This window comes from Macaca mulatta, chromosome 15 (assembly GCF_049350105.2).
Source record: "Macaca mulatta isolate MMU2019108-1 chromosome 15, T2T-MMU8v2.0, whole genome shotgun sequence".
Lineage (NCBI taxonomy): Eukaryota > Metazoa > Chordata > Mammalia > Primates > Cercopithecidae > Macaca > Macaca mulatta.
Window position 1 is genome coordinate 112,577,640 of NC_133420.1, and position 26,357 is coordinate 112,603,996.

Below are 26,357 nucleotides of genomic sequence, written 5' to 3' on the forward strand. Positions count from 1 at the left end.
AACAAAAAGAAGTTAGGGGAGACTGGAATGGGTATGAGAGAGGAGGGAAGGTGACCAGGGTGGTTGGGAAACCCTACTGAGATCTTGTCATCTTAACACTGGAAACAGGAGTGTGGAATGCTAGCACTGCAAGTCATCTTGCTCTGTTCCACTCTGACTGACGACCATGTGAAGCCACAGGGCCTCTGCACATGCTGGTCTCTCCACCTAGAGGTTCAGCCCCTGCCCCTGTTGGGTTAGTGCAGCTCTGAAAACCCTTCAGCAGGGAATCCCTGCTTGACCCTCCCCAGTGGGATCAGTCCCCCATGCCCTGTCACAGGCTTTCTAGAACAGTGCTCCTCTGTGATAGCTCTGTGGTAGCCTGGGGGTCTACAATTCTGCCTCTGATTTTGTGATTATTTAACTCATGTTCCCCTTGAAGGAGTTCGGGATATGCCACAACCAAATATGCCCCTTTGGTATACTGGTTATTTTGAGCTGAAAACACTTGAGAAATGAGAGATCCAGGAGAGACTTCCCGACCGCTTTCTATACAAACACAGGCCATACAATTTCCCATGAGAAAGGTGCCCTCCCTCTACCAGAAACAGAAGAACAGCCTCATCACCAGAGTCTGGGAAGCAACACTAAAAGGGATGTGTACAAATCAACTTACCAAAACAACCTTTGTCTCCCACAAGTTTTCCGCCAATATATCTATCTCTTAGTTACCTAACCACAATTTACTGCCTCCATCCCAAAACTCTTTCTTGTCATGTCTTCACAAATTTGTCATTTCTTTGTATAAAAGTGATACAAGGCCAGGTGTGGTGGCTCATGCCTGTAATCCCAGCACTTTGGGAGGTCAAGGCAGGTGGATCACCTGAGGTTAGGAATTCAAGACCAGCTTGGCCAACATGGTGAAACCCCGCCTCTACCAAAAATACAAAAATTAGCCAGACATGGTAGTGTACGCTTGTAATTCCAGCTACTCGGGAGACTGAGGCAGGAGAATCGCTTGAACCTGGGAGGTAGAGGTTGCAGTGAGCCAAGATTGGGCCACTACACTCCAGTCTGAAAAGTGATACAAGCTGCCTGCTCTGGACACTTCTTCGGGTCTTCATTTCCTTGTGAAGACTCCCATGTACACCAAAATCCTTAGTAAGACTTGCGTGCATTTCTCCTGTTAATCTATCTTATATCAGTTTGATTCTCAGGCCCAGCTGCAGACTCAGAGGGCAAAGGAGAATTTTTCCTTCCCTGCACCCCATCCAAGGCTGTGAGCTCCCAGTGGGGCCCCTTATGCCTATGCAGGAGGTCTCAATAAAATCCGTGAAAGTGTGGATGGAAAGGAAGTGACAGGGTCTGGATCTTAGTGAGCAGATGATGTGGGAACCCTAAATCACGGCCCACAAGAGAGGGCTGAAGCGCCAGACAAATTCTAGCCAGAAGAGAAGCCTCAGGGTGGTGTGGGGGTCTCTCAACACTGAAGAGCTGCCATGGGGATGACGGATTAGCAGTGTGCTGTGTGGTCTCGGGGGGTAGGAAAAAGTCAGAATTGATGGGTCAAAGTTCCAGGGAGACAGATTCAGCTCAAGGGCTAGAAGAGTTTCCACAGAGCCATGGAAAATGCATTGCTCTGGGCAGCAGCGGGTCCCCTGTCCTTGGACAAACGACACGCACGGTCAGAGGCATATAGTCACTGCACAGGTTATCTTAGCAGGCTTGAACCACGCATGAGCATTTATACTAAAGGGATGTTAAAGTCCCTCCTGCCCCAACTGAACTCTTTTGGCGGTAACAGTCAGGAGGCACTCATCCATCTGCAAGCTCTCTCTCTCATCCCTCAAGCTCTCTCTCTGTGCGCAACCCAGACTGTCCCTCCCCAGTTCCCTGGGAAACTTAATCCTTCCTGCACGTGCTTCAGCGTCAGCTTCATCCCACGGAAGTCTTTCTGACTCTAATTTTGGTCACTTATTTCCATGTCTGCCTATCACCCACTGCTCTGCCTCAAGAGCACGTATCACAAGTTAAACTAGGATATTTACTCTTCTTTTAATGACATCATCAAGCCCCCACGGGCAGAGAAGGCTGAGAGCAGCCTCTTTCCTGGAGCACGCCTGGCATCGCACATAAAGCCTGACAGTTCACACTCAGTCTATGAATGGCAGCTGTGCCTTCTGTCTGCCTCACCCAAGCATTCTTTCCATGGGTATTTTTCAGAGAATTATTTGTATAACCTTTAACGCCTTGTTCACTCTACCCTGGACACACGAGTTTGTCCTCATTTCTCTTAAGTGCCTCAGACCAGCCCTACTCAACGTGTGGTCAGCAAACACTGGCTACTGTTTGCAGTGAGATGAGTGCAGTCATCAAGAGTGAGCACAGCAACCTGAGGACTTAGGGCTGTTGACTCTTGTAACAACAAAAAATGGACTTGGATTTTGTATCTTTTTCTTCCTATTCACTTGTATTGTAGGTTACAAATGTCTCCATCTTTGATTTACTCAGGAAAAAAACTGGTCACCATAAATGGTTTGAGCAGCACTGCCTCAGGCAATATTACCTTACTAAATAGTAAGAACAGCAAGTTCTCTCATACTAATTAATAGATAAATATGGGCAGTCATATGTAGAAAGCTGAAACTGAATCCCTTCCTTACACCTTATACAAAAATTAATTCAAGATGGATTAAAATTTGAAATGTTAGACCTAAAACCATAAAAACCCTAGAAGAAAACCTAGGCAATACCATTCAGGACACAGGCATGGGTAAGGACTTCATGACTAAAACACCAAAAGCAATGGCAACAAAAGCCAAAATAGACAAATGGGATCTAATTAAACTAAAGAGCTTCTGCACAGCAAAAGAAACTACCATCAGAGTGAACAGGCAACCTACAGAATGGGAGAAAAATTTTGCAATCTACTCATCTGACAAAGGACTAATATCCAGAACCTACAAAGAACTTAAATTTACAAGAAAAAAAAAAGGCCGGGCGCGGTGGCTCACGCCTGTAATCCCAGCACTTTGGGAGGCCGAGGCGGGCGGATCACAAGGTCAGGAGATCGAGACCACGGTGAAACCCCGTCTCTACTAAAAATACAAAAAAAATTAGCCAGGCGCGGTTGTGGGCGCCTGTAGTCCCAGCTACTCGGGAGGCTGAGGCAGGAGAATGGCGTGAACCCGGGAGGCGGAGCTTGCAGTGAGCCGAGATCACGCCACTGCACTCCAGCCTGGGCGACAGAGCGAGACTCCGTCTCAAAAAAAAAAAAAAGAAAAAAAGAAAAAAAAAAAACCCCATCAAAAAGTGGGCAAAGGATATGAAGAGACACTTCTAAAAAGAAGACATTCATACAGCCAACAGACACATGAAAAAATGCTCATCATCACTGGTCATCAGAGAAATGCCAATCAAAACCATAATGAGATACCATCTCACACCAGTTAGAATGGAGATCATTAAAAAGTCAGGAAACAACAGATGCTGGAGAATATGTGGAGAAATAGGAACGTTTTTACACTGTTGGTGGGAGTGTAAATTAGTTCAACCATTGTGCAAGAGAGTGTGGCAATTCCTCAAAGATCTAGAACTAGAAATACCATTTGACCCAACCATCCTATTACTGGGTATATACCCAAAGGATTATAAATCATGCTGCTATAAAGATACATGCACACATATGTTTATTATAGCACTATTCACAATAGCAAAGACTTGGAACCAACCCAAATGTCCATCAGTGACAGACTGGATTAAGAAAATGTGGCACATATACACCATGGAATACTATGCAGCCATAAAAAAAGGATGAGTTCATGTTCCTTTGCAGGGACATGGATGAAGCTGGAAACCATCATTCTCAGCAAAGGACAGAAAACCAAACACCACATGTTTTCAATCATAGGTGGGAGCTGAACAATGAGAACACTTGGACACAGGGTGGGGAACATCACACACGGGGCCTGTCAGCAGGCTGGGGGCTGGGGGAGGGACAGCATTAGGAGAAATACCTACTGTAAATGATGAGTTGATGGGTGCAGCAAACCAACATGTCACATGTATACATATGTAACAAACCTGTACATTGTACACATATACCCTAGAACTTAGAGTATAATATATATGTTATATATATATAAATTATATATATATGTTATATATATATAAAAAATACATACACACATAGAGAGAGAAAGAGAGAAAGAGAGAGAGACACAGTAAGATTGTATATAGCCCAGACCCTGGCAACAATGGCAAAGCTCATTTTTCCTTCTGATATTAAGTCTATCTTCCTCACATAATATGGCTCAAACATGAAAGAGAATCCTAAAAAATGTATTTTAGGCCAGGCACGGTGGCTCATGGCTGTAGTCGCAGCACTTTGGGAGGCCATGGCAGGAGGATCATTTGAGCCCAGGAATTCGAAACCAGCCTAGGCAACCCAGGGAGACCCAGTGTCTCTAAAAAATAATAATAATAAAATAAAATAAATTAATAAAGAGAGAGATTTTAATTATTTTAGAGAGAGCAATGATTGCTCAGATCCAAAGGCCAATGGCCATTTTGACCAAGATGAGAAAAGTACCCTGACATAGTCTCATAACATTGGCCACTGTGTCCACTGTCCTCGTCCTTAGGCACATTGTGATTCTAGTTTGCACGGCTTTGAACACAAAGAAATGCAAGGTGCTCACAAGCCAAGGACATCAATACTTAACTCTAATAAGCACGATGCTACTTCTATCTTACAACTGATCCTGTTAACACACACACACACACACATAAGGAACAGGGTCCAATTTAACTGTGCCCACCTATCAGCCTTCCACCTTAGCATCACAGCTCACAGCTCTGCTCACCCGCCTTCCCTCACTGCATCTTCAGTTACACCCAAGGTGGGGGCTTAGCAGCTGAACACACACCCCGTACCTCTAACTCGTGAAGCTAACTTTCCCTAAGGGTCAGCTGAACTTGGCCTTATTTCCCTATTATTCCACCAAAGGTTCATCAGTTACTGGTATTACTGCTTCTCATCACAACTTTACCGGTTTGCCCTTTATCCACTCACCAATCGGTAGAACACAACAGCTACAACGCCGCTGGCAACCACAGACAGGGAATGCTCAGAAGTGCCCCAAGGACCTCCCAGGCTGGAAGCAGGGGGGCATTCCCAAATCCCCAAGAAAACACACCAGGTAGTAACTAGTCCATGGGTACTCAACTGGAAGAGAACTACCAGCTAAGTGAGCATTGAGCAATACTACCCCTCACTCCCTTCATTGGGCACAGATGTCATTTTAAATTCCTAACATCGCTACTGATTCCTAGTGTAGACGAAAACCTCATTTCATCATGAATCAAATTATTGTGAAAGAGATATTAAAATACATGAAAAGTAGTGCAATGGGAATCGCCTTTCCTAAAAAGCAGGTGACAGGTTAAGAAATTCAATTTTATCTCATGCTGGTGGTTTATTTGAAACAAGGCTCTTATCAAAACCATACCAAGGATGACAGGGCAGCTGAGTGGACTGTTCAAAATAATTCATCATGCTGGGCGTGGTGGCACATGCCTGTAATCCAAGCACTTTGGGAGGCCAAGGCAGGAGGACTGTGTGAGGCCAAGAGTTTGAGACCAGCCTGGGCAACACAGGGAGACCCTGTCACTACAAAAATAAATTTAAAAATTGGCCAGGTATGGTGACAGACACCTATAATCTTAGCTACTCAGGAAGCCAAGGCAGGAGGATTGCTGGAGCCCAGGAGGTCGAGGTTGCAGTGAGCTGCGATTGTGCCACTGCATTCCAGCCTGGGCAACAGAGCAAGACCCTGTTTCTAAAAATAAAAAACTCACTAATGTGACATGCAAGTGACGTACTGATAAAAGCTGAAAGCAACCACGTGAAGGCAAGGGTATGACAAAAACAAACTGAAGGCCTAAGACATGTAGCACCCGTACCTTTATTGAAAAAAAAAAATCGGCTGGGCGCGGTGGCTCATGCCTGTAATCCCAGCACTTTGGGAGGTTGAGCCGGGTGGATCGCCTGAGGTCAGGAGTTCAAGACCAGCCTGACCAATATGATGAAATACCGTCTCTACTAAAAATACAAAAATGAGCCAGGCGTAGTGGCTTGCGCCTGTAATCCCAGCTGCTTGGGAGGCTGAGACAGGAGAACTGCTTGAACCCAGGAGGCAGAGGTTGCAGTGAGCAGAGATCACACCATTGCATTCCAGCCTGAGCAACAAGAGTGAAACTCCGTCTCAAAAAAGAAAAGAAAAGAAAAACAACTACATTTGTAAAGACCTGCCATTTTTTCTTTTCGAGACAGAGTCTCCCTCTGTCGCCCAGGTTAGAGTGCAATGGGGTGATCTTCACTCACTGCAACCTCCGCCACCCAGGTTCAAGCGATTCTCCTGCCTCAGTCTCCCGAGCAGCTGGGATTACAGGCACATACCACCACACCCAGCTAATTTTTGTATTTTCAGTAGAGACGGGGTTTCGCTACGTTGGTCAGGCTGGTCTCGAAGCCCTGATCTCAGGTGATCCACCCACCTCAGCCTCCCAAAGTACTAGGATTACAGGCGTGGGTCACCGTGCCTGGCCTCTGCTATTTTCTATCTTAGAAGGCAGAGTTTTGCTGCAATTAAACAATTCTGCTGTTTAAAAAATTTGAGAACTTTAGGAATTCTTTGAAATCACACTTCTAATTACTAACATGATGAAAAGCAAGCAATTTTTAAAGTGACCCAGGAAGAATAGCCAACTGAGTTTTTTCAAATTCCAAAGCTTTTTGTGCACTGGACACAAAATGAATGTTAACTTTTCCTGCTTCCCCATGAAGCCACTTTGCTTTTTATAATTCTAGATCTCTCGGAGCACTCATCAAAACTCTACTTGGGAGTAAACCTGGGGTGCTGGCATGCAACACAACCTACCCTTCAAATAACTCTCGTTTCCACCAAAACAAGAAAAAGGTGGCACGGAGCTGGGTAAAGAGATGACACATTTTGAATGTCTAAGCCTGCAAGAGTTTGTGACAGCTGACTGCCCACAGCACAGCACAGATGGGAATCTCCAGCAGCTGCCCTCTAACCAAATGGCAGAGCAGAGCAGTTTTCGGAGGGGTCAAGCGAAGAGGGCCAGTCACCTCCAGCGCTTTCCTCCCACCTCGTCCTCATCTCCAACAGTTTCTCTCTAGAAATAACTGAACTTAGGAGATCACCCCCAGGGAGAAGACAGAGGCATGACACCTACAAGTTGCCTATTTATAGAAAGTGTTAACACTCCTCAGGAAAAGATACCAGAAATCTCCTTGGAAACGCCCAAGCCTGTACTCCCTTTGGAATTCTAGTCTGCTAATACCAAAGACTGAGTAACCACCTTTAAAACAAAACCAAGGTCTTTGAGGTACTTACGGTTTCCCCCCTGGGATTCCTGCCAGGTTTGGAGGAATGGTAGGTACTCTCATGTGAGGGGGAGGATCAAACCCCACCTGGAAACAAAAATAAGGCATTGCAGACTCAGGTTATTGTAGCAGGCACTTTGTGAACATCAATACCTTTCATTAGAAACTCACAGATCCCCAAAGCAACTTCAATGGGAACAGTGACATGGCCTAGTGTTTTTCTTTTTAATTACTATGCAAGAGGTAATATAAGCACCTCTGAACGCCACAAGACCCACTTCCTTTTTGGGGGGTAGACAGGAGATATGATCTATTTGTGCACTGAGAACCACTTCCCCATGGTAAATACCTCCCTTAGACTTGCAAGCAAGTTCACAGAGCAATATGTTGTATTAGGATTTCTCAACCTCAGCACTATTGACATTTTGTGCCAAACAGTTCTTTTCTTTGTTGGGGGCCATGCTGCGCATTGCAGGATGTTGAACAGCATTCCTGGCCCCTACTGTTGATGTGCCAAGAGGAATCCACACCTGCCCCCTCCCACCCCCAGTTATGATAATCAAAAGTGTCTGCAGATATTATCAAATGTCCTCAAGGAAGAAAATCATCCCCAGTTGCGTACCACAGGTCTAATTTAATGCTTAAGCATTCATACATGGATTCCCTACTTTGTGCAGCACAAGGACAGCATCGAGTCTCTCAGCTGACCACCTTACTTTCAACACTTTTGCCCGCCACTGCACAGCCTCTCCTACAAGAGCAATATCAGGAAACACCAATGAATCTTAACGTCAGCGCAAACTAGTGGAGGTAATGCTATGTGAAGAGGGGACAAGAGAGAAAGGTGCAGGGCATTTTCCAAACAGCCAAGAGAAATGATGGTGGGATTTTATACCCTTAATGCAATCAATGATCGCAGAGCCAATTCTACCCTTCAAATGCAGTTCTGTGTCTTCTTGGTTAAAAATCAGACCATTTGCACAGTGGCAAGAGGCAGGGCAAACGGGCCAGCCTGCCCCTGTGGTTCAGTCTGTCCAGAATTCTACCTGTTTACAGAGACCACTGCTTATACATCAATCAGGCGATTGGGTTTAAAGTGTAGCACAGGCATAGAAAGAGAGAGCAATGGCTTCCCAGACATTTTTTCCTAAGGTTTAATGAGGAAAAAAGAGTTCAAGAAAATGAATGAAAAGGCTTCTGTGAACCACTTGAATCATTTCATCGCCTTCAAATAAAAAAAATCAACTTTGGTGGGAGAAAACCAGATGTCCCCTGAACCACTGAAGGAGCTTCTAAACACTGCCTTTTTCATCCACAAAAACAGTAAAACAAAAAAACGTTTGGCTCTCACTTAATGAAGCAGCGTGCTGATGAAAGCTGACAAGAGGAAGGCGAGTGTGCGGCTGGGACACTGGGCGTCTTTGTCTCCGAGGTGTGTGGGGCTGGCTGCTCCTGCCCATGCAGCGCAGAGAGGCCTGGCCCCAAACCTGACAGCGCTAAATGGAGCATGCAGCATTCCTACCCCAACCAGAGCCCACCCGACAGCGGCCTACCATGGGGGAGCGCCCGTAGGCCACCACGGCGGCCGCGGCAGCTGCGGCGCTCATCTGGGGTGACATGTTGTGTAAACTGGCATAGGCAGCGCCTGGGCTGGTCAGCTCGCCGTTCATGCCAGCGTGGGGGACCATCCCAAAAGGAGCAGGGTATGGACCAGGAACTGCCAGGGGTGTCCTCAAGCCAGCTGCTGAAAAGAAACACAAGCCACACATCACTCAACTGACCCACTCCATCAAATCTGACCAGCAAGTCTGGCCTCGTCATTTGTTAGTGTCACTCACAGGGAGAGAGAAAGAGGGAAGGCTTCTGGGGGAGGGGGGGGAAATCACCTCCAATTTTTATACACTGGATCCCTCCTTCCCCAGAGTGGAATTCATCTCCAGGAAAGAGAAGACTCCAGGGGAAGCACAACCCACACATTTTCTTATTCGTGTAAGTAGCAGCACCGGAAGCCAGGGGAATTAAGCGTATTACCATACCCAATTTACAGAGGGCAAACCAAGGCACAGACACCAAGTGTTTACCTGACTTAATCTCAAAAGAAGATTTTCTCGATAAAATCCAAGATTTCTCTTTCAGTCCGAACTTTCCATTCCCTGGTACCAATTCCAAATGAAAACCCAATCCTGGATTTACGTAAACCAAAGCACGGGTTTAGGAGGAAGATTCTGTTGCCTGTTTTCCTTTGGGCCCAGGCTGTTGCTTTTTTCCTTTCCCACCGGGGGATGTCAGGTTGCAAATTATGAGTTTTTTAAGGGCTGGAGTCACAGGGAAACCCTCCTAATTTCTACTGAAGGAAAGACCACTGATTCCTGAAGCCTTCCCTGGCAGAAAACCAACCAACTATAGTCTGCAAGGAGCGCGGTTGGGCCGGCCAAACCACTGTTTCAGCCAATATTAGCAAAGTCAGACGCACAATGCTAGTTAGGTAGGGAGGCTTGTGTTCAAAATAATTATCAGAAACTTTACTGAAGTCCCTAGGATTTGAATTATTTAAAAATAAAAGAAGGCTGGGCAAGGTGGCTCACGCCTGTAATCCCAGCACTTTGGGAGGCCGAGGCGGGCAGATCACCTGAGGTCAGGAGTTCGAGTCCAGCCTGGCCAACACGTTGAAACCCTGTCTCGGCCGGGCGCGGTGGCTCAAGCCTGTAATCCCAGCACTTTGGGAGGCCGAGACGGGCGGATCACGAGGTCAGGAGATCGAGACCATCCTGGCTAACACCGTGAAACCCCGTCTCTACTAAAAATACAAAAAACTAGCCGGGCGAGGTGGCGGGTGCCTGTAGTCCCAGCTACTCTGGAGGCTGAGGCAGGAGAATGGCCTAAACCCGGGAGGCGGAGCTTGCAGTGAGCTGAGATCTGGCCACTGCACTCCAGCCCAGGCTACAGAGCAAGACTCCGTCTCAAAAAAAAAAAAAAAAAAAAAAAAAAAAAGAAACCCTGTCTCTACTAAAAATACAAAAATTAGCCAGGCGTGGTGGCAGGCTAATTTTTAAGCCCAGCTCTTTGGGAGGCTGAAGCAAGAGAATCGCTTGAACCCAGGAGGCAGAGGTTGCAGTGAGCTGAGATCACGCCATTACACTCCAGCCTGGGGGAACAAGAGCGAGACTTCGTCTCAAAGAAAAAAAAAAAGAAAAGCTGAATGTAAACAGTTGGAGACTGAACAGAGTGCAGCTGCTGAAACCCAAGGACAAACATCTGTTTCTTATCATGGCTTTTTCAGAGATAGGAAGGAGGGTGGCCCTAAGTACATTTCGTATTTGTAGGGCAATTGCATCACAACATTAACAGACAGCAAATCAAGCTGGGAATGGGAGAAACCAAACAAAGCACAACAAGAGGCGATGCTCTACCCGCTTGGTTAACGAGGGGGTCTATGGCTGGAGGCTTGCCGAGGCCTGGACGGAGGCCTGGAGTGGCGCTGGTGCCCGGCGTTGGCATGTCGCTCCGAGGCGTTGGTGTGCTGGATTTCAGAACAGGCGTGCTGGCTTTTTCATGCTGGTGTCATTAAACAAATTAAATGAGTATTATTTTTAATCCAAGCCATATTACACAATTTATCACAACAGCAGCTGGGACACTGGGCACCTTCTAGCTACTCCCTCAGCCAATTTTCATAAATCCACACAATGTTGACAGCATTAACTTGTGAGCGAGAAATGTTGACCTTTCCTCTTCCTGCCAGAATTAAAACTCGAGCTAGAGACACAGAACATGATCACACTTCTTCCTCCGCAGATTTTATTTTAAAAGTATTTTCCATCGGGCTGTGGACATTGGGTCGACGCCAAGTTAGAAAGATGACCACCCAGAGAATCTTTCCCAGGCACTCAGAAACACATGCCCCGGCCGCCAAGAAAGTCCAAGGAAGACCCCTTTTTGAGTGTCCTTTTTAGGTAGCCCTGGGGTTGAGACAAATGGTGAGAGAGAGTGGGGCCAATATCTCAGAGACAAAAGCCCCAGGGCTAGCCTTACCAATATGCCTAAAAAGAACAACGCTTTGGAGTTAAGTGCCACTGCCCACTTGCCTACATAACCGAAGTGGACCCATCAGTGCAGAGCAGAGACTGAACACCAGTAAGGGGCCTTTCAGAGTCCAGATGGTAACGGGGTTACAGGGCACCTTCTCTGGCTTTTCAACCTTTCATGTGCTTTACAACACAGTCCAAGAACCAATACAGTGTGGCAAAGAGCACAGGCTGAAGAGAGTCTTTCTGATCTTGGATCATGAGCCACAGCTGTGTGGCCTTAAGTTATTCATTCTCTGCAACCGGTAAAACGAGATAATGCCTACAGGGACCAGGTAAGGATTAACTGCAGGGTTGTTATGAAATGTTATTGTTAAAAGATGACGCAGTCTACCAAGTTTGATTGAATGAATGACCACCAGTGGGTTCTGATGCACCAGTTCCTGGCTTCCCCTGGGGCCTCCTTTGTGCATCACTGATCTGACGAGCTCCATAACATTGGGGCATGCTCTATGACATGCCCTGGTATGAGGGATCGGTCTACCAGGTAAATGGTCAGCCTAAGAAAAAATAAGACTTAAGAATCTCGGAAGTTTGAGGCCAGGTGTGGTGGCTCACACCTGTAATCCCAGCACTTTGGGAGGCCGAGGCAGGCAGATTGCCTGAGGTCAGGAGTTCAAGATGAGCATGGCCAACATGAAACCCTGTAACAAGCCGAGATTGCACCACCACTGCACTCCAGCCTGGGTGACAGAGTGAGACTCCATCTCAAAAAAAAAAGGAAGAAGAAGAAGGCAATGAACATGGATGCGTGTACACCCTCTCTAATGCGTGGTGGTACCAGGCGTGGTGATGGGCACCTGTAATCCCAGCTACTGGGGAAGCTGAAGCAGGAGAATTGGTTAAACCTGGGAGGCGGAGGTTGCAGCGTGCCGAGATCACACCACCACACTCCAGCCCGGAAAACAGAGTGAGATTCTGTCTCGGAAAAAAAAAAAAAAAAAAAAAAAATCTCAGAAGTTTGAACCATTTGTCAACTGGGAAGTTTCAGAGAGCTGTGTGGCAAGGACATATCCCCCAAGTAAGAAGGCAATGAGGCTGGGAGTGGTGGCTCACCCGTGTAATCCCAGCACTTTGGGAGGCCCAAGTGGGTGGATCACCAGGTCAGGAGTTTGAAACTAGCCTGACCAAACAGCGAAACCCCATCTCTACTAAAAATACAAAAAAAAAAAAAAAATAGCTGGGCATGGTGGCGCGTGCCTGTAATCCCAGCTACTCAGGAGGCTGAGGCAGGAGAATCGCTTGAACCCAGGAGGCAGGAGTTGCAGTGAGTCGAGATTGCACCACTGCACTCCAGCCTGGGTGACAGAGTGAGACTCTGTCTCAAAAAAGAAGCAGAAGGCGGCAATGAACACGGATGCGTGTCCACCCTCCCTAATCGTGGTCAAAAAGAGATGACTGAGAGGGGAAAAAGTAAACCCTGAATGATGACAAAGAACAGAAGGATGAGTTTCACTAGTAAACTCTTCAAAATACAACCCTCAAGCAGCAAAACCCCTACATTTCCAATACTTCAGGGTCCGCCAGTCCACAATGAAACATACACGGCCAAACAGGCAAGTGTCAGTTTTCTTTACCTACCAAGCTCATTTCTTTGGATTTCAAAGAAGTGGAACTTGCCGAGGAGGCCGTGGAAGCTGGGCTGCTAGAAGCATCCTTCTTTAGCAGGCGGTTTTTGTCGATTCCATTTTCCCGGGGCGAGTGGGCAGGGCTTGCTCGCGGAGAGGAAGGGTCCTCAACGAGCATAATCAAAAGTTTTCGTGATTTAGCTTGTAACAGACCGACCCTTCCCTTTCCACACTCATTCTCTAAATTTAAGGACAGTGCTGAAAGTCCTTCGGGTTGGGGGTGTACAAGGTGACCAACACCATGTTATAACGAGCAACATGGTCTCCACAAACATACCCGCAAACATGCCATAAAAAACAACCCCACAGTCATATCCCTCCTTGTGCCTCAGGCTTAAGAACTTTGCCTAGAGGGCATTGGAAGGAAAGGGGAGCCAGACATCCAACTTAGGCATTCAAAATATCTGCAGAAATATCTTTTTTTTAAAGGAAATAAAACTTTATGTCAGTTAGACCATTATTGCTCCATACATGAGCAACCATTAACTTCTTAATGCAAAAAGTTGCAAGAGGTCCCCCGCACTGAGGGGCTCTACTTCCTTCATTCACTGTTAGATTATTTTCATAACATTATTCAAATCATTCTGAAGACAAACTTTGATGAAAAGAATGGTTACCTCATTAGACACATCCACAACTAAGTTGTCATCGCTTTTGTCACCATCACTGTCCTGGAAGAAAGAAACATTAACGCCATTTACTAAAAGCTAAGAATGGGTTTGGGGCACAGTTAGATTTCTTTCTATAGTTCTTAGTAGCAGACAGACAAAAAAACTACCTGGGACAGGCCTGCAGGCTCTCTATCAGTTTGTCAGCCCTAGTATTTATTATCATCTTCCCCCTCTTCTCATCTGACCTGGGGCTATGCAAAGCTTCAGGCAGGAATTCTGTAGCAGTAGCAAACCAACTATCCAATCACAACTTGTTTACAGGTGATGGCAAGTTGCAAATACTTGGCAGGTTGTAAGTGCTCAGTAAATGGTTGCAACAGCTGAATTTCTCTTGAGGGCTGAAATCTCTAATTTAAAATATGCATACCCTTATATCAGAGTCTTTCCATATGATTTCAAGGTAAAGCATTTTCCCATGGGATTACTAGTTAATGCAAAAAAAAAAAAAAAAAACAAAAAACAAAACGAATCCAGCAAAGCTAGCCAGTGGATGGAATAAGCAAACAAAACCCAATCTTTTTCTCTTAAGTAACAAAAAATTAAAAATTAACCTTTTTTGCAATCAGCTTGAAGTATTTTTGGAAAGATAATAGATGGCAATATTTGAAAGGCACTGGCATTCTGCAGTAAGGCTCTCATTGTCCCTTCATAAAGCTACAGTATTTACTAATCAGGGGAAACTCCAAGGTAGCACTGGGTTTGGAAAATATTCGGAAAAGCTGTTCAGCCGGGCATGGCGGCTCACGCCTGTAATCCCAGCACTTTGGGAGGCCAATGCAGGCAGGCAGACCACTTGAGGCCAGGAGTTCAAGACCAGCCTGGCCAACATGGTGAAACCCTGTCTCTACTAAAAATACAAAAATTAGCCGGGCGTGGTGGCGCATGCCTGCAGTCACAGCTATTCAGGCGGCTGAGGCACAAGAATCGTTTGAACCCAGGAAGTGTAGGTTGCAGTGAGCTGAGATCATGCCGCTGCACTCTGGCCTGGCCAACAAAGCAAGACTGTCTCAAAAAAAAATAAATAAAATAAAGCCTGTTCAATTTAATGATGTGGGCCGGATGCAGTGGTTCATGCTTATAATCCCAGCACTTTGGGAGGCTGAGGCGGGTGGATCACAAGGTCAGGAGCTTGAGACCAGCCCGACCAACATGGTGAAACCCCGTCTCTACTAAAAACACAAAAATTAGCTGGGTGTAGTGGTGTGCACCTGTCATCTCAGCTACTCAGGAGGTTGAGGCAGGAGAAATCGCTTGAACCTGGGAGACGGAGGTTGCAGTGAGCCGAGACTGTGCCACTGCACTCCAGCCTGGGTGACAAGAGCAAGACTCCATCTCAAAATAAAAAAAAACAACAAAAAACAAAAAAACAATTCAATGATGCGATCACCCCCTCCATCAAGTTTGAGGCAGGCTGAAAAAGTCTACTTAGCCAAAATGTCTCATGTCCTTTAGAGCAGAGTAATACATTATACAATGTAGGTATATGGAAAAAGCAGGACATCTCAATGGGTTTGAATTCTTGGAAAGGAAGAGGTCCCGAATTTATTATCTAAACAATGCTTGTACTGATACTGTTGTCAATGAAGAATATAGAAATAATATCTGAAAAGTTATTAGTACAAACAAGTGCAAATATTACCCACATTGGCCTTCTGAAGTAGGCCCACACATCTAGGCTGGAAAGTTTACCCTCAACTCTAAATTCAAGTCTTACATGATTTGTTTCCTAATCATACACAGAGCACTACATGTGGGAGACCCAATTTATTTTCTTCAATAGTGTGTTACAAGATATATTTTAGCCATGGTTACAGGGCACCATGCAATTCACCAGTAACAATTCAAATTACAACCAATGAGGAAGCCTGGGTAATCCTAAATAACAGTCTACTGAAATAAATATTTTCATACAATAAAGAACAAAACTAATACTAACGAAAATCTGTTTTCTCTTGGTAAAGCCCACAGCAAAGCACGAATGTTTCCAGGTATTAAGGGTGGTGGTGGTGAAAAAATATAAACTAAAAGAGTTTATCTTCTACAAAGAAAATTATAAAAATGGCTAATTTAGTACACAGACGGAACTAGCAAAAATAGCGAACAATTCCTTTATTACAATGGAACTCTGAAGTGAGTTTACTGTAATTTAAATCTTAGCTTTGTACTGGACCCTTCTGCAAAGGGTACTGCAAAGGACAGTACATGTCTGTCATCGGTGATCTAAGATCTGAGGACTTTGTCTCAGACTCTCCAACATACTCTCCACACACGGTCCCTAACCATTACCCAACCAGACAAACCTAGTACACGCAGGTTACAAAACTACCATGCCAAGCTTTATGGATTCTAGAGCACTCATTACTAAATAACTTACTATACACAACAGCCTCATGAAGGGCAATTCAGAATTCTACATCGGCAAATATCTGCATGTCATAAACCTTCCAACTTGCTTCGTAACATCAGAATTCTACCTTAGCAAATATCTGCATGTCATAAACCTTCCAACTTGCTTAGTAACACTGAATGTCACAATGAAAGTACATGCATGGGACATCGGCTCTGGGCAACAGACAAGGGGAGAATGATATGTGCTAAAAAGTGTTGGGTTAGGATGGGGAGAACCAACCGCTTTGTTTCTTAGTATGTTATTAAAGCATGGTGCAAAGTGCGAACCAAATAGAGGATCTCTGGTAAAATAATCGAATACTGGAGCTGGGTTTGGGCATCTTAGCATAGTGTCAAAGAGCAGAGATACTAGAGCTGGCTCCAGCAAATCACTGGGATGTTATAAGAGTTAAATGAAATAATCCATGTAAAAATCACAAGGTACCTGGCACAAACTCCAGGTGGTGCTCAAAAAGATGTTACCTATCATCAGCTATAGGCTTGGGCAAGCCAGCAGCAGACACTATCGTCTATCTAGTGTTTAGAACTCCACATAGCCTGCACAGTTGACGCCTCTTCCTCCAAGGGCATCAGGGACGTAGCCCCAATTCAGCAACTCTGCTTTCATACTGTTCCTGAGAATGCATCCATCCTGAAACAGACACTCGGGGACACACAGGCAACTCCAAGTCATACATCGGCTGCAATGTTTATAACCCTGAGACCAGAGCCAATGGCCATCTGGCTCGGTTTGGTTTCCTTTTGAATGTGGTTTTAGCTGGATCTGTGACAAGAGTCCCCACTCCATCAACCAGTAGAGTGATCTCATCTACAGAGTTTAAACAAGATGCCTCTGGGATTTCTTCCATTTTCACCATGAACTTAGTTCACTAGAACGCTCACTGTGGAAAACGTTGAGCTCTGTCTTGAGAAGTAGTATGAGCCTGTATCATCAGAACAGCATCCACAAAGCTTCTGTGACACTACAATTTTTACTCTATTTTAGCAGGAGTGGCTACTAAATTCAGAGTCCAGGACAAAATGAAAAATGCAGAGACCTTATTCAAAAATTGAGAATGTAAAGATAGTGAGATCTGAGCATTACACCAAGAGAGGGCAGGGGCTGGGGGGACTCCTAAGAACAGCAGGGCCCTGAGCAACCACAGCGCACAAAGCCAGCCCTGCATTTTCATATTCCCTTTTGAGTAACAAAGGCAGGAAGTCCAAAGCCTAACACTGAGCCCGGCAGAAGCATAATTTACTGCCCCAAAGGGAAATAATATCCTACAATGTAAGAACCTCTCCTCTTTATGTTATTATTTTTAAGGACATGGAATTATCACTAAGATCTTAAGAGTATACTTGGATACTCACTTAGGTGAGCAGTAAGCAAACAAATGCTATTTCAAGTCCTTTAATTACTTACATAGTGGCTGGAGTCCTTATCATCCACCTTCCTTTTCTTGATGTCATTGGAAAATTCAGGCCCATTTCTGCGTTTATCTGTGCCTCTTAGACTGTCTGGGACCAGAAGGGAATTACTCTGCAAGACAAAAAAATTAATCAAAGATTTCTTCCCAAGCCTCTTTGTACACATGAAAACCCAACCTCGATGTGAGAACTATTTTTGAAAGGCGATACCTACACAGCCTTTCATTCCATTTAATTCATCTCATCTAAAGACTCTGATGGCAAACGTATCTACAGGTTTACACACTTAAAAAGGAGACCCTGACTTTGCAATTAAACCATCCAAAGCTAGGTGGATTCTTCAGGCCTCCTTGGAAATGTGCTTCTGTTCTATTTACTGTCGGAGAAATAGGAGCTTACTGTGTTGTATGTGGATGTGTTTTTATTCTTTCCCACTGCGACTTCCTGGTCAGGAATGCGAATGGCCTATGCGCAAATCTTGAGATTACTCTATTAGACATATTCTTTAACTGTAAGAGTCAATGTGTACCACTCTAAAAAGGCACAAAGGAAGCGGTGGGATTAACAGCATGGTTTCCTAAAAGGCAAATCACATTTTCCACAGCAACAATGAAGGAACTCTTTTGAATTCTTTTAATTTATTGTTGAAAATAAGACTTGGTGTTCCTCGCCAATAGCGCTGAAATTTAAGACCCAAGGGGGGAATTTCGGCCAGTGAATCTTCAATAGCAAGGCCAGCTCCCACACACAAAAGCAGGAACAAGGACTTATCTTTTCCACAAACCACACAGGATACTTTCATTCGCATATGCTGAGTAGGAACTGTTGACCCAAAGAAAACAGGCATTTTAGATATTTTGGGGTCACATGACATGATCTGACATCTCTTCAATTCCCATCTCCCCTCGGGCTAAAGCATCAGAGCATGTTACAATGAGTTCTTTTAAGTGTGGGATTAGCATATGCAAGGGGGCAATTTGTTCAGTGATGTGTTACTGCCCTGAACAATGTTGAATGAGCTGTGCAAAAACCTCCTTTCACAAAGCCCAGATAACCCCAATCTCTGAAAGATGTTTGAGAACTAAGAGGGCGGTGTCCAGGGCCAACAGACAATTATGTTACCTTTCTCTGCCACAATTTAAAACAGAACGGGCTGGGGGATGCCTTTAAGTTAGACCACATCTAATCGACAGTATACAACAGGAGCAAATACTTTATGGTACCTTTTTAAAAGCCGTGAGTTTCATTCCTAACCAGCCAGAGGTAATCAGCCAGGTGGCCAGCCCTCAAAGCTCCCCCTGAAAACCATGGACCCCACCATGGGAGGGTTGTTCCCAGCTCAACCATATGCAGGAGGAAATCAAAACTGGGGACCAGAAGGCAATCCCAAGCCTCTTGGCCCTCCTCAGGGACCGACTCTAAAGGAGCTGGGCTCTTTTATTCATGACTGTTCAAGCTACACAAATGCCAGGAGGCTTAGATAAAAGCAGCTGGGAGGGACCAATGCAATTCAATATAGAGAAGCTCAAAGTAATATCTTTACCACAGTGTTTGGGGCTGAAAGGTGAGCCGGCTGGATCCCTGAACTAATTACCTAGATAAATGTCCGCTAAAAACTAACCCCTCCAACCCAGACCCACAGCCGACAGGGCTGCAGGAGACCTAACTCCTGCAAAGTGCTAACACGCCCTCTGAAAAGCTGGGCCGGAGCAGCAGCTGCTTGTTCACACATGGGAAACATGTTTAAATACACCTCTCTCTTCTAGTCTATTTCAGCCCCGAGGTCTCCTCCTCCAGACTCTGAGCAGCATCCAGGGCAGGGCTATGTCTTATTCAACTTTAAATCCGCCCAAGTGCCCAGCAAAATGGGGCATAGAGTCGGTGTGTGCTGACCAGTCTCTCCACAGTCTTCCAAGCTCTCCTGCTGTCCAAGCCACAGGGCCATTCCAAGACAGCTTCTTAATGGCTTTTTTTTTTTTTTTTTAACGATGTCAAGTGGTACTGTGAACGTAAAAGTAAACTACACTTCTGTTAGAAACAATACAATTTCTGTTAGAAACAATAACCTTTCTATGACTGGACGTTTGAGACTGTCAAGCTCTGAGGCCTCTGTGTCTATGTGTTCAAAGTTACTACTGTAATTTCCGCTTGAGCAGCTTAAATGAAGCTTATAGTCTGAATAGGTTTTGAAAAGCTCTGAAAGTTCCTCCAAATGTGGTGGACAGGGCTAGTAATTAGCAGCACTGCTTATCTGAAATGGACCCCATTCAACAGCAGACTTCAACAAGTTACAAAACAAGATGCCTCATCATACCTTTGATGCTGTAAAATTGACTCAAAACAAGGCAGCAGAGAGTGTGGGCTGGAAAGGCACAGGAAAACCACACTCAGACCCAGGGATCCCTGGCCCATGCAGCTGCCGGACGCCCGGCCGGCTTTCTACCTAAAGGCTACCCCACCAAAAAGAGACCGCCTCCTTTTACTCTTGTTCCCGTGAACCCAGCTCTCTGTGTATAACTGCCCCTGACTTCTTCCAGCCCTGATGTTGCTTTCATTGTTGTTCTTGATATGAGCAAATAGTTCCAGCCTAATGAGATTCACTGGCAGCAACAGCAACCATTCTGGTTTTTAAACTACTGCCTGGGGGACCCTTACCTTCATGATTCCCTCACTTGTTCCCAGAAACCCAAAAGTGACTTGGTGGGTACTGCATTTTTTGAGGTATTTTTCCCTCACGCTGTGATTTCTCCTTGTGCACCCCCTACTGTGTGTTGCTTCTGGCTCCAGGGTAGAACACAGTCATTTTGATGGCCATTAAGAGCCACTTTATACATATTTTGAGAATTCAGAGATTAAACCTGGGTATTGACTAAATTGTCATTTTGATCCTCCAAAATTTCGAATGCTATGTTGTCTGGGTCCTCATCTAACAAATCGAGGCAACATTTATGAGGATACCATTTGCAAAAGAATGAAACAGAGGTTGCTTTGCATTACGCTATTTAAAAATGGTTATGAGGCCGGGGCGGTGGCTCATGCCTGTAATCTCAGCAATTTGGAAGGCCAAGGCAGGCAGATTGCCTGAGGACAGGAGTTCGAGACCAGCCTGGCCAACATGGTGAAACCCCATCTGTACTAAAAAAAAAAAAAAAATTAGCCGGGTGTGGTAGCACACACCTGTAATCCCAGCTACTTAGGAGGCTGCGGCATAAGAATCGCTTGAACCCAGTAGGTGGAGGTTGCAATGAGCAGAGATTGTGCCACTGCACTCCAGCCTGGGTGACAAAGTGAGACTCTACCTCAAAAAAATAATAAAATGAAAAATCAAAAAAAAAAAAATAGTCATGCATTCTAAACACAGAAAATAATTAGAAACAAACCTGAGAAGAGGCTAAAGCAACTGTCGAGACATTTTGTTCCTCCTCCTCCTGCTCCTTTAATCTGGAGGACTAGGATGTCCCAAGACAGAGGTAATTTGCCTGGGGCCAAGCGGCTCTGTCCACTACCTGCTGATTCCTATTAACAGTCAAAGTGCCTCCTCTCTCAGAAGAGTGATTTTTAAACTCAAGTTTATATACATGGAACACTTGTACCCAAAAACTTACTTGAAATTCAGCCTGGCTCTTTAAACTACTGCACTTAACATTCTAATGTGACATAATACCTGACGCATGGTTTCTCTGACCCACCTCCTAACCAACAGAATGCCTTGCTTTAATCAGGTTAGATGGCTTCCATACCAAAAATAGAAATGTGTAATTTTTAAATGAACATTTTAAAGTCTACTTTAAAATGAACTAGGAATAGTCCCAAATTCCTGCCGTGCCACTCAAAACCCAAAATTAACACTAAAAAAGGCCTCAGCAGAGAGTGACAAAGCAGCCCAGGTACACACAGGCTTCATGGGATGCCAATCACCGCGGGTAATCATCCTACAGACCTATTTGCCACTGTAGACACCTCTTCCTAAGTCTATATTTTGAAAGATTTTAATCTACCAAACAGGATTCATCAAGTAGAATTCATTTTTCAAATATTTATTTGCCAAATAAATATTTAATTGAGAATCAGCTTTTTGATCAACATGAGAACCAGTGTTACCATACTGACTGATACACTCTAATTCCAGCCAAGAAACCCAATGCTTTATTTCACCTTGCAGCTGGTAAAATTTAAATATCTGCCAGGATTTTTAAAGACTGTAAATGTTGGGCAGACTTCTATTACAAGTGTCCCAAGGACTGAGGTTTCTAGACTGCATGTAAGTTTTCCTTTATTTAAAAAAAATTTTTAAGAAATAAACAAAATCTCCTTATTTATGTCTTCTACAGAAACTCAAAATAGGAGTTATACAGCCCACGGAGGACATTACAAACCTGGGCAAATCAGTTGAAAACATACTGTTCAAAACAAACTAAAATTCTAAAACCAAATAATTTTCTGCACCTACGTGTGGCACACACTTACGGGTACAGGGTCAAGTAAAACATAAAGGGAGAAGCATATCTGAGAAGTCTAAAAGAAAAGATCCTCCTAGAATGCTCAGTATCAGATACATAAAGAGGGTTCAAAAATGGGCAGAACTGGCATAACTTTTATATAGAAAGTACATGACATGATTAGATGAGGTGCAAGAACAGAGAAACCATATACTCCACAAGAAGGGACTCTCTCTCTCTCTCTCTCTCTCTCTCTCTCTCACGAAAATCTGGAATTCTGTGAGAATGCCAAATCTCAGAGGGCATCTTCACTGGCAACAAGCAAATTACTACTTATTAATATATGCTTCCTAAGGGTTACATCTAACTTGCACTAATAGGATGACAGAATAGAACGGCTATGACAGCAAAAGAGCTGGTCAGAAGAAATGAGGAATGGCAGATCTTCCGATATTACAGCTTGTGTGCATTCTGAGACAAATTCTGAGCACAATTTCCTAACTGTGGGAACCATGTTTTATTAAACACACACCAGGATCTTTCCCTGCGGTAGCTCCATGGCCTCAGGGTAACTAGATAATTGGCAAAGTGTTCGAATTTCCTGGATGCAAGAGGCCAACATATGCTCTTAAAATAAAGCAAAAATAAACATTCCAACACAATTATGAAACCATACCTTCATATAAGAACTTACAATGTAAGCAGATGGGTTGACTGAACCTCAGAGAGCACCCAGTGAACCTCAGAGAGCACCCAGTGGCGTCAAAAGAACATGTTAAGACTGGAACTCTGTATTCCTTTATCCTGACCATTCAGCACAAGTGATGTGTCTATTTCATGCTCCAAACACCCATTCAAGACAAAGGTAGCAAAGACCCAGCCACTTCAAAAAGGATAAAAACCAGTCTTTATAGTCTTGTTCCAATAATCTGACTTTTCTTCAGCAATTTAACACTAATGGTTGTTCACATCTACTAACATGTTCTGAAAAGTAACCCCAGAAACTATGGGGGGGGGGAAAGCAACTTTAATAAAACGCTGCCCTGTCAATGCTACCAAACACTAGTTACAGAGGCCTTCATGCATCCTAAGACCTCCAAGCAACTTCTCTGCCAACAAGTTCAAACCCTGAAACCACCAGCAGCAAAACTGAAAGGAAAACCCATTCATGCACACAGCAAAAGCAAGACAGGTTTCCCTAATGCAAAAATAAAGCACATTATTCAAATGGATTTCTTTAGCTGCCATGCTGATTCCCCTTGGGAACTTTCTCCTCCCCGCAGGAAAAGTGTTTGTGTCAGAGGTACAGATTGGAAACTCGTGACACCTCATTTATCCTCAGTTACACTAAGGCAGTAGGAACCTAATTTACTAGCACACTCCACACTGACAATTAACTTCTCGGTGAACATTAAAACAATTAGGTAACGACGCACCCCATCACATCTGTGTGCCTTCTCCATCTACACCTGGTATCAATTAAGCCATCACCCTGCGCCGTACTTTTTGCTACGGTCCAATTGGTCATGCACGTACTCTGCCCAAAACTTCAACTACTGCATTTTTAACCCATAAAACTAATGAGATCCCCACTTGTTAACAACATGACAAAGTTGAAAATCTGTCCACTGGCAATCACATCACATCTCACAACCCTGCCTGTGCAGCCCGTCTGAAGGGCACACATTGATGTTTCACACAGTTTAAATGCAAACTATGGGGAAGAACCAGTGCATTCCTGCACCTTGATTTTGCAACTCATCAAGTCAGGAGGACTCACAGAAAGGTAGCCATGCAGGTGACATACAGGGCCAGTTAATGTTGAGGATGGACAGGGTGCTAAAACCACGATGCCTTCGTCACCACCCTCTCATTTGTAGCTGGCCCTTCTACCCTCCTCCAGGCAAAGCAAAACAAACAAACTCTGTAGCAGACAATAAATACAATTATTTAAAATTAATTTTTAAATAACCTCATGACACTGCCATTCCCCATCTCAGGACCTAATCACAGCAAAACCAAAACCTCTATGTCAAAGCATTTTTGAAAGCATGGTTTCTAAGAGCTGCTTACCTGTTTCTGTGCCTCTTTGCTCTCTAGCCCCTGTTGAGATAATTGCTAATGCAAGAAATGGCCCTGAAACTACAAAGCCATTAGGTCAGGACTTGACTAAGTCATCTTGTATCTGACAGCACTTACATTTATACCTCCTTATCTCAAAGATAAGGACACAGAATTTGTTGTCCACCTATGTTCCAGTGAGGAAATGATAAAAATGATTATAGGGACAAAAATAATCGCAGGTTTTCTAATTACAGAGCACAAACTCAAAAAAGAGGTTTTGGAGGCAAAAATTGTTCTCTCGCTTTTTGTTTTTTTTTTTTTAAAAGATGCTCTATTTTCACTGTAATCACAGTGAGATAAAACCTGAACATTAATCCAGTCCACCAACGCCCCGATATCTACCTGACTTATTGCATCCAGTCAACAGACGCCTCTACCTGGTACAGGCTCCTGACAATCTAGAAACCACCAGGGCTTTCAAGGGTTCACCCTACTCACAGCAGTGTTGCCAACATTCTCAAAGAGGATCTATCTTTTTTAAGCAGAGTTTTAAACTTGGCCAGAAGGGAAACCTGCCCAGGAGACTGCTTAAGAAAACTTAAGCGTTTTCCATTGTGCCCAAAAATTGAAATTTTACGTGACTCATCTCAGTTTTAGCCTTTATTTCCAGGCAATCTCTTAAAATGTCAGGTCAAGATGAATTCATAAGTATTTAGGCAAAAACAGCACCTCCAAGGCTGTGTCTACTTTTGAGAAATTTGATTATCAGGAAACTGATCAAGTTAATAAGCAGCTGAGATCAGTTTCATGGTGCTGACGTGCTGAGAACCAACAGTAACTGCCACATTGGCACGCGGATCCTTATTTCCATAACTGCCTGTGTAATATGTACTTTAAAAAGGGAGAGAAAACCAAGGCTGGGTGCAGAGGCTCACGCCTGGGAGGCCAAGGTGGGAGGATCACTTGAAGCCAAGAGTTTGAGACCAGCCTAGGCAACATACTGAGACTCTGAGTGTACAAAAATTAAAAGAAAAATTGTTTTAATTAAAAAAAATAAATAGGAGAGAAACCCAGAAGTAACTGCATTGAGAGTCATGAATAATGCATTTACTGTTGTCTTGCTACTCTGCCAACGGCAGTGGGAGGAGGGCATTCCCTAAGCACCTTCCATGCTGTCTGCTATCCTCCCACCTGAGGCCTCCTAACCCCCTCCCTATGAGGCAACCACTACGATCACCTCTTATAGATGGGACTAGGAAGGCACAAAAGAATGAAAAAGCCTTGCCTGTGTAGCCAGAATTCCACTCAGGTCTGCCTTTGTACAAAACTCACGTTCATTCTACCACCTGGTGCCACCACGGTTCCCATGGGCCTCTGGGAGTGAAGGTGATTTTTTTTCCCCAGAAAAAGACCAACAGTATTCTTTTCCAAAGTCCCACATCTTAACTCCTCCTTGCCTTCCATAATGTTGTCATTTTGAGAAAAAGTGACGTATGGGTGGTCCTAACTAGGATTTGGTCCTGCCTCTGACAATTAACTAGTCAAGAACAGCTAGAGAAGAGTAACAAGAAAGAAAAGAAAGAAACCACCTTATGTAAAACAAGGTGATGTTTGTCGTAATTATCTCTAGGTAAGCTCTAAATACAAACTCCTGGTGATTTTAGAAGTCAATTACAGAGTGACAACATGGTCCTTCAGATTACTAACTCTCAATCTCTGTTAACTAAGTAACTATGTGACCGGATGCATCCAGCCTCCTTGATAAAGGAGGTTTTTTTATGCTGCTGTGCCATATGACCTGAAAGACAGATGAGTGGTGCTTAGACTGTTCTGAGTCAGGAACCCCTTTTTGAGAATTTGACGAGTTATAATCTCTCCCCAGAATTCTGCAAATGAACACAGACCCACCACAATCTGCACATACTTATACAGTCCATCCATGAACGCCACTGCGTAGGTCTACAAACTGTCTGCTCTGGAGTCTCCCCCAGAGTCTCCTCCCTTTTCCAAACAGTGATCACACTGGCTAAGTATTTCAGTGCCTTACATTCAACAAATGTTTAACTGTGACATAAAAGGGATCGCTGCAAAATGAGAGCAAGTATACGCAGTACCTCAAACAGTACTTGGCCACATAGTCAGGGCTCAACAAATATTTGTTAAATGACTCAAAGTATTTAAAAGCATGACCTATTATACATTTTTTTAAACCATACAACTTGTTGTCAATTCTCTCTTTCAAGCAGATAAAAATAGCATTC

General features: G+C 44.3%; 1 protein-coding gene across 12 annotated transcripts in view; it reads right to left on the reverse strand.

Moving 5' to 3' along the window:
- Window positions 1-26,357, reverse strand: part of TLE1 (TLE family member 1, transcriptional corepressor) — a 107,449-nt gene that overhangs the window by 20,837 nt on the left and 60,255 nt on the right. For 4 of the 12 annotated variants that reach the window (XM_015117969.3, XM_077965222.1, XM_015117966.3 and 1 more), the window contains 7 exons: window positions 17,589-17,705; window positions 13,721-13,774; window positions 13,057-13,209; window positions 10,801-10,945; window positions 9,472-9,573; window positions 8,944-9,134; window positions 7,401-7,477 (listed from right to left, as the gene is read on the reverse strand). In XM_015117969.3, coding sequence (XP_014973455.1) covers window positions 7,401-7,477; window positions 8,944-9,134; window positions 9,472-9,573; window positions 10,801-10,945; window positions 13,057-13,209; window positions 13,721-13,774; window positions 17,589-17,705 — 839 coding nt within the window. 12 annotated transcript variants of the gene reach the window in all.